General features: G+C 40.1%; 1 protein-coding gene across 1 annotated transcript; it reads left to right on the top strand.

Annotated features, from left to right (window-relative positions):
- The first annotated feature begins 81 nt into the window (after positions 1 to 81).
- Positions 82 to 8,093, top strand: chrne (cholinergic receptor, nicotinic, epsilon). Its single transcript, XM_069716471.1, has 12 exons — positions 82 to 212; positions 3,431 to 3,564; positions 3,841 to 3,885; positions 4,007 to 4,116; positions 4,230 to 4,385; positions 4,478 to 4,578; positions 4,662 to 4,862; positions 5,691 to 5,805; positions 5,913 to 6,027; positions 6,120 to 6,327; positions 6,684 to 6,817; positions 6,973 to 8,093. The coding sequence occupies exons 1-12, from the start codon at positions 143 to 145 to the stop codon at positions 7,138 to 7,140; spliced, it is 1,557 nt and encodes a 518-aa protein (XP_069572572.1). The 5' UTR covers positions 82 to 142; the 3' UTR covers positions 7,141 to 8,093.
- The last annotated feature ends 1,087 nt before the right edge of the window (positions 8,094 to 9,180 follow it).

Genomic DNA, 9,180 nt, shown 5'->3' on the forward strand with positions numbered 1-9,180 from the left:
ATAGCGACAGCCGGGGTGGGCGACAGTCAGGGTGTTTGGTGGGGGGGATTTAAGGCTCTTCCTCAGTCTCTACTCTCGCTCTCCTTTAAACTTCATATATATAAATATTGTGCGGTGCAGTGCAGCGGAGAGGTCTTGGAACATGACGGCAGCGTGTAGTTTTGGGATATTTCTTGGCGTTGTAACTGTTCTCTGGACTTTAACGGGTCTGGGTAAGTGGCGCAGTCACAAACTTTTGGCACATCGTCATTGAGTGGCTTGTCGTCTTATCCAGGAACATAAGGTCTGTAATGCCTTGTGCCCGTCATGTGCAGGGAGAAGATCAGTGTTCAGAGACAAACTAACTGCAGCTTATACTGTGGTGATTGTCAGGATTTAGAAAACTTTCCAGACTTTAGACTTCATAAAAGCTTGTTAAAACCTGGACACCACACTCACACGTGGAGATGACTTCAACCAAATTTGGAATCAGATACTTTTCTTCTGCTGCTAGCATATGTGCAACTGCTCTGAAATAGATATATATTCTTAAATATCCATGAATAATTATGATTTGGTCTGATTTGGCTTTTTGCACACATCAGTGCACTACAGCTTGAACTTAATTTAAAGACTTGTATGATGTTTTCAGATTTAGCATGTAGGCTAACCACATACAGAGCATTTTGAGTTTTGTCTCTACTCATATACAGTAACACACTTTCACACATGACAATTGATTCTGATGTTCACAAGAATTATCTGTTCCATACAGTGAATGCAATCAGATGAGCCTAAAAAGTCCACTAGCATCAGGAAAGCAGAAGGTCCTCTGTGGTCATGAGAGCAACAGTACTGGAGCTTGTAAAGCTCTTCTGGTTGGCACAGATTGGGCTCAGCCACAAGAGGGTAATAGTATCCCAGAAAGCTGCAGTGGAGGCCTGAATATGGTGGAGAAAAAATATCTAATTTGCGTTACTGAAATTCTCTTTTAAACCAATTTGGCCGCTGGGAGTGAAAAAGGTGTGACGAGTTGTTCTCAACAGTAGGAGGAAAAGGCTTCTTGAGTCCCATCTCCTTGGTCAGTGGAGTAGTTAAAGCAAATCCTCTCTGATAAGGTGCTGACATGGATAAGAGTCACCCTTACATATAGACTCTTAGTGTTATATTGATGTATTACAGGAAACCAAACATTATGATTACACCCAAATAATTTACATTTGGTCACTGTGCACTTGGGAGCAACAGTTGAACTCACAATCCTGCTATTAATCCAAACTGAGTGTGATATTAGGAATGAACTCTGCTCCTCTTCGGTCTTAATATGATCAGGACAAAATGTACTGGACTGGAGGTCACCTGACTCACAACATGACTCTACAGATGGACTGAGGTCCTCTTGGAAAGGATACGTATTGGCAGATAGACCAGACACTTTCTTATTATTATTATTTTTCTTTCATTTTTTAGCTAACATTAAAACTGCTTTAATTCTCCTGTTTAAAATGGTGCCGTAAAGACGTAGGGTGAGCTTAACCTAAATTTACTCCAAACAGGGATGTTGAAATATTTACCTGTATGGTCATGCTGCTCTGACCAGTCTACCACCTGCACCCTTCTTGTCACAGTAAACAATCAGTTCAGGCCGAAAGCATTTTCTCATTTGCACCAGCTAGTGTTGTAGATTTTTATCTGCCAAAGTGTTGAGATATCACTGTGACCAATGTGGTCAGCCACATGTCCCTTCAGTGGACACCTGCAGGCTGTGCCTCTGCTGAGCAGGCTTCAGTGTCAGCTGCAGGAAGTGACGAGGTCAAAGCACTGACACCAAATATCAACTGTATTTCACATTAATGTAACCGATCCTCGTGATGTGACTGAGGGAACTGTATTTAGAAGTATATTACATACCATGCAGCTCAATTCAAAAGACAGCGTTGCTTTAAAAATGTGTCTTTGCAGCCATTCTTCGATAAACAGCGATCCATTAATAATATTCTGTTGTAATATTATAGAAGTATTGTAACAATCTCAAAAACAGAAACAGGAAGTGCCTTCCACAAACACACCAACAAAACTATAAAAACCTTATGGTGGACAATTCCGTCAACTTGCTGAAACTAGTAATACTTTCTTAAACAATTCTTCTTCCTGTTAAGAAGAATTGTTTTTGTTTTTCTTCATTGTGAAACTGGAAGAAAACATTGCAAACTCAAACACATATTTAAAATTTTATAGTGTTGGCTGCATTTCACTGTTACATGTGTTGTTATCTCCTGTATCTGGCATAATTTTTGGCATTTAATATTTAAAAATTGACAAACCTTTTTGGAATGTAATGTCTCACCACTGTTATTGCATTGCCTGTTATGCAAATTGTCACATGGGTGAAATACAGCTCACAGCTATGTTACATATTTGTGTCTGATTGGACCAGCCAGATCCAGGAGTGAATCGCAGATGGGGGACGACATCTTTACTGCTTTGCAGTATGCGTTACTGTCACCATTTTTACCTCGTGATGATATTGATGATTATTGTACCGGTAGATGACCTGAGTGTGACTTAAAGTCAGAGTTTAGAGTTTCCCAGCTGCTGTGTAATCTGAGCTATGGATAGTGACAGCTGGGGAGGGAAGGGGTCGAAAATAACCTCTGCTTTACCCTCTCTTGGTCTCTCTTAAACTTTATTCAGAAAAATAGTGTAGTCAAGGAGTACTCTGGCATTTAGTGCAGTTTTTAGGATGGACTCTGGAGTCCAGACAAGTCTTTGTGAATTTGCTCATCTGCAGTGGTTGTGTTTTTTTCCTTGATGTTGCACCTACATGTTAAAACATAACAGGTCATGTTTACTTCAAAATCTGTTCAGAGATGTTTGAAATTCCACAACACATGATCAAAAACACACATAACATACAGAAGACACAAGACTGTAAACACACTGCTACTTTGAAAGTAGTTACGGAAGTTATGGAGTTGGTTATGGCGGTCCATCCTGGGTATTTACTAGACAAGTGAGTATATTGAGGTACCTTTTATTACCTACATGGAGACACAATAGAGCTTTTTGTTCCCCTGCACCAGATTTTTTTGACTCATTGCTAGTAAGAGTTTTGTGTATTGTGTCTAAAACTATGCAGTCAGCAATGGACAGGATTATAAACATAGCATTCATGATCACAGTTTTGCCAGTGTTGCTGTTGCACAGCAGTATCTAGGCTATCTAAAGTTTGCTGGCATTGTAGCAACTTTATAAACGACTTATTAAACCAAACCAACGTTGTAGCTGCAAAACCCCTCAACGTGTTGAACTGAGCAATGATATATTTCATTAGAAAACTATTACAGCTGAAAAACCGAGATGTTACCGTCAGTGAATGAACTTTAACTAGACTCTTTTCCCATAAATTGTACATAATGCTCCCTCTATTTCTCACCTTTTCTTTATGCAGTGCAATGTAATGAGGAGTCACACCTAATCAGCAACTTGTTCAAAGGCTACAACAAGAATATCCGGCCGGTGGTTCATCCTGAAGACAAGGTGACGGTTCAGATAAAGCTGACCCTCACCAACCTTATCTCCCTGGTGAGAGCTCAATCTTCCTGCTTGTTGCAACAAAGCCTGGCTGTACAATAAAATGTCTTGACATTGGACGATGGGTGGAGATGTGTATGACAGCGCGATAGAGGAAACACACATTATTCTAAGAAAGAGAACAACCACAAGTTCCCATCTTTTCTCCACGGAAATAGCATTAATCATTTTTTGGTCTGCATCTTATCACAATAGAAGCTGCTCACTAAAGTAATGTAGCAGTGCATGATCAACATATAATATACTACTTTTTTATTTATCCCACAGAATGAGAAGGAGGAGACTCTCACGACTAATGTGTGGATTGAGATTGTGAGTTTTCTCTCTCTTCATACTTGTGTTTTTGTTCTGTTTGTGCAACTCCCGGCAAGACTGTTGGTAAAATGTTTCTAATAATGTCCCTGGTGACCTTTCGTTTAAATGTCAACTACAGCAGTGGATTGATTATCGCCTCGTCTGGAACGCATCTGATTATTACGGCATTGACATTATCAGAGTCCCATACAACACTGTTTGGCTTCCCGACATAGTTCTTGAAAACAAGTAAGGCCCTGACAAAGAGGAGTGAAATCCAGAATTTTTGCATCTGTCTACAGGAGAGGTGAGCGTAAAGTTTGATGTTCACTCATTCTGTTTTTAAACGTCTTTCTCTGCAGCATTGATGGCAAGTTTGATGTGGCCTACTACGCCAATGTGTTGATCAGCAACAATGGCGGGATGTACTGGCTGCCTCCTGCTATCTATCGTAGCACTTGTGCCATTGAAATCACCTTCTTCCCATTTGATTATCAAAACTGCACGCTAGCATTCAGGTGTGGTATGATTCATAATTTTAAATATACATATTGTATCACTCCGAGTTCATTCGTTTATTTCTGTTCTATCTCCACTGCTGCAACCCTAGATCCCAGACGTACAGTGCCAATGAAGTGGACCTCATATTGGCTCTTGGAGAAACAGAGGAGACTATCGAGTGGGTGGACATCGACCCCGAGGCTTTCACAGGTGCAGCACAGACACAGTCAGTATTCCATCGGTAAAAAACACACAAGTCTTCTCCAGCTTATTACGTCCCCGACCCTTTTCAGAGAATGGAGAGTGGGCCATTGTTCATCGTCCGGCCAGGAAGATGATCAACAAACGATATTCCCCAGATGACCTGGAGTATCAGGAGATCACATTCAACCTGATCATCCAAAGAAAGCCCCTCTTCTACATCATCAACATCATCCTGCCCTGCTCCCTCATCTCCTCCCTGGTCGTATTGGCCTACTTTCTACCGGCACAAGGTCAGAAAGGCTGTTGTTTAATTTTCTACTGCTATTATTACACAGATGAAGGGGTTTTCAGACCAAATTTAAACTCCAACTGAAAACAGATTGTATTACAACTATTGTGCAGTATAAATATAGGAAAGATCGTAGGGGTTGAAAACAATTTACTGACGTCATGATGGTTAGACTCCGACGATGAAGTTGCTTTATAGTGATGTCTGAAATGGATGTGGGAGATAGGACAAGAAAACCTCCTACAGCGGGAAGGAAAAACTCAGTTTTAACAGAAAGAAAAACTCCTACAGTGGGAAGAAAAAAATTACTTTTAACAGAAAGAAAACCTTTGACAGAACCAGGCTCAGAGGTGGGCGGACATCGGAGATGATTGGTGGGAACTTCAATTGAGGTTCCCGGAAAATCTAGATGGGTCAGGTGGTGATGGGAAGGGGGAGGTTTGCACATCAAGGGGTCTAAAAGGCAGACAGAATTACGATGATATATAAAGAACAGGGATGAGAAACTGATTGGCTGAAAAAGCACAGGCAGAGAAATCATTGGGTAAATGTGACGAGAAATGAATGAGTGATTTGACAGCAGGAAAGCTGAAAGAAAGAGAAAGCAGAAGTGAAGAAAACAGGAGAAGCATGCCTAGAGAGAAATGCAGATTCAATGTGAGGCAACAGATATTTCTCATTGAACTTTGGCAACGTTGCATTTTTCCTACATTATATAGTGCCTGAGCACAGAGAATGTACTGAAAGTGTTTGGTCCCAAAACTGGAGTGATTTCTTTCTATATTTGGTATGGTCAATTGTTTCCTAAGTCTCTGTTGTCCCCTCACAGCTGGAGGACAGAAGCTGACTGTGTCCATCTCTGTCTTGCTGGCTCAGACTGTCTTCCTCTTTCTCATTGCTCAGAAGATCCCAGAGACCTCTCTCTCTGTCCCCCTCATCGGCAAGTGAGTTTCAGTGTCTTCTCTGCTGACCTCTGCTGTTTTTTTTTCTTTCTTTAATAGACAGTTTGAGTCTCCTCTCCGACATAGATCATCTCTTTTGTCTTCTGCAGATACCTGATCTTTGTTATGTGTGTCACTACTCTCATTGCGACTAATCAAATTGTGGTGCTGAACTTCTCGCTGCGCAGCCCCAGCACTCATACTATGTCCCATACCATCAAGCATGTAAGTGCACCCCGTAAAGTTGAGTCCAGTTTATCTGTTCAAGAGGAACATTTTTATAAACTGACTGGCGTTGTCTTTTCTGCCTCCTGCAGGTGTTCTTGAAAATGGTGCCTCGCTTCTTGGGCATGCCCCCGCTGGTGGATGAGGGTGAGGTGGCGACAGAGGTGAACGGGGTGAGGGAGCGGCGGCGCAGCTCCTTCGGCCTCATGCAGAGAGCAGAGGAATACGTGCTGAAGCAACCTCGCAGTGAAATGATGTTTGACAAACAGAGAGAGAGACACGGTCTCACACGATCAATCGGTGAGGCATTTATTTGAAAACCAATGACTCAGCACTAAGTTTGTCACACAAATACTCCGGAGATTGAACACGTTATGTTCTTCCCACTGCAAAGTGTAAATGCCCAAAGGTAGATCCTTTACTTGAATTGACTTCAGCTTTTGTTTCGTCGTTAGATCATTTTACGATAAATGTCTTGATACAAATGTTTTAAGTTGAGTTAATATAGCAGTTATTCTTCTCCCTTGTTTTGTTTATTAAAGGTGAATTGTATGTGGTTTCATGCTTTTTTTCATCATCACCATCAAATATGTCTGCATCTGCCTCAACTAATGCAGCATACTGTCATCTAACTGTGAGTATCTCCTCCCTCCTAGTGGACAATATGGATGTCAGCAGCACAGCCAACCTGTACAAGAGTCTGGCTCAAGCTGCACCTGAGATTAAGCAATGTGTGGATGCCTGCAACTTCATTGCTGAGAGCACAAGACAACAAAATAACATTGGATCTGTGAGTGTTGCTTTAAATAGTTTGTGTATAATTTCAGTTATGTTTTTGATGAGTGTGTTTATTACGTGTTTTCAAGTCAATATTTTTGTATCTATATTTTAGGCAAGCTGTTAAGTTACACATTAAATCTTTATTCACTTTCTTTCCAACTAAAGGAAATTGAAAGCTGGGTATTGATTGGGAAGATGATCGACAAGTTGTGTTTCTGGGCCGCCATTCTCCTCTTCATCTTCGGCACAGTGGGGATCTTCCTGACAGGACACTTCAACCGGGCTCCAGATTTACCATTTCCTGGGGAGAATAAAAAATATGTCCCGAGTTAGAGAAAAAAACAAAAGATCGTTTTGCTTTGTTGAAACATTACCAAGTTTCACTGTGCCTCATGCTGTCTGTGAGCAGTCATGCTCTCTGACTCCCAGGCTAAGATTCAGGGTTGAGTCTGCACAGCGACGCTTTGATTCCAACAAATCTGTCTGTGTTCATATTCACCACGCTGACTTTATGAACACTTGTCGGCAGCTGAAGGTTTTCATTCAAATTTGCTGATATAAGTTTGTCAACTTGGTGTAAGTTCTAAGGATGTGTGTCGTAAGCCAGCTGATCAGGTCTTGTTAAAGAAGTGTTAAATCACCATTACAATGATCATCATCATAAAAAGTCACATTAAGTATAATTACTTTTTGTTTGTTTTGTCGTATAAAAGACTCATCTGTATGAGTTTAAGCACATCCAGACTTCAGGTCATAGGTGTATTCGGAGAAAAGGGCTGAAGCTGCTGAGAGTGCTACCTTTATGGTAGCAAAGAAGGTTTTCAAATCAAATCTGATACAACATTTTGAGCTGTGGGCACTGTGTGGAAGTGTATTCATAAACAGAAATGAAGAAGAGTAACTGAAGAGCTGATTTTATTTACATGTTGTGTGCTAAAGTTTCCCATCTTTAATGGGTTCAAAGGAATCATTTCCCTCTGAAAACAGTATCTGCTAAAAGTCTGGGTACGTCTCCCTGCATGCACTACGGGAAGAGCCTGTGCATGATACATGAGCCAGCAACTCTAAATCAAAGCCTTACTCTTCTTACTATTTATTGAGAGTCATGTTTGAAGTAGATGGCTCAGTGGGTCATAGTGGTGATATTATAGTGCCATTTTTGTTTTTCAAACAAATACTTATTTGTTTCCATCATGACTTCTTAAATCAGTTTTTTACAAAGTGTGAGCTTTGAGAAATGACACATTAAAAAAACAGGTTTTACTCTCGAATTGAATGTGAGAGTGGGTGTAGAGAGAAAACTGTGGTTACAATTATTACTGTTAAAGGGTGTTGTTTGTCCCTTTTACTAAGAAACTTATCATGTTTAGCTAACTCCTCAAATATTATTACAGAAATCACTGAATATATTTTTTAAATTCATTGTGTTTGGTCTCGTTACTTTACTTTATTGTGTGTTTGAGAGAGGTTTTCTGAGAATGAGTGTTCATGGAAAAAACTAAGGTATACACATATTGAAACAGTTTTTTCAGTGTATATACATATATCTCAAATGAATGCATACAAATGTATTTCATTCTAAGTAAATTACTAAATATAGACTAATTAACTCACTTCCCCCTAAAATCAGTCTGCTCATTTGTCATTTGAACACTTTTCAAATCCCTGCAGTCGATGTTTGGGGTGAGTGTGGTGGAACACCTCCATGTGGTGTAAAGCTGTATTACACCAAAGTAGAAAGGGCTCATTTCCATCCAGAGCTGGTTTTAATGCTCCAAGGTCCTCAATCTGTTATAGTAGATGAAAAATATAAGAAAAAAAAAAACAAATCCCATATAGTGTGGGCTATATGACAGCATAGGTAATTTTTCTACAGTCTGAAGTGGTTACAAATATTCAACACAAAGTTCAGACATTAACAGACAACATCGGGGATAAATCTGCTGAATCAGATTTAGGTATAACAAGTATAAGGTCCAATAAAAGAAAAATTTAAATCTTACTTATTTTTTTTACACATTTTGAGAAAGCTTCCTGTTTTCTTTGTAGTCATTTCAGTTCAGCAGGAGCTGTCTCTAACTGTGGCAAAGGTATTCCTGACAAGGGTGTGGTTGGACATGTTTTGTACTTTCAGTGATTTTGTGACATGCAAATCACTACCCAGATGAGCTCAGTTTGCATGTGACATCCTCACATCCTTGAGACAGACAGAGCAGCAGAGCTCATATCTGTACATACTGGTAGTATGAATATATATAAAATCGTTTAATGTGAGGTAACCTAATCTGTAGTCCCTGGTTTCGTTTTCAAAACAGTAAAGTTCAACTTGACACTTCCGGTTTGTCAGAGTTTACTTCAAGCTAAAAGAGTGGT

This window comes from Brachyistius frenatus, unplaced genomic scaffold (genome assembly GCF_029030835.1).
Source record: "Brachyistius frenatus isolate BFR_SWC_R1_liver_20210118 unplaced genomic scaffold, ASM2903083v1 Contig_157, whole genome shotgun sequence".
Taxonomy (NCBI): domain Eukaryota; kingdom Metazoa; phylum Chordata; class Actinopteri; family Embiotocidae; genus Brachyistius; species Brachyistius frenatus.

Bases quoted from the DNA above. Each gene is read 5' to 3' on its own strand.
- chrne (XM_069716471.1), top strand. From the start codon at position 143: ATGACGGCAGCGTGTAGTTTTGGGATATTTCTTGGCGTTGTAACTGTT. The intron at 3,886-4,006 runs GTGAGTTTTCTC...TGTCAACTACAG, and splicing joins CTAATGTGTGGATTGAGATT to CAGTGGATTGATTATCGCCT. The intron at 4,117-4,229 runs GTAAGGCCCTGA...CTTTCTCTGCAG, and splicing joins GACATAGTTCTTGAAAACAA to CATTGATGGCAAGTTTGATG.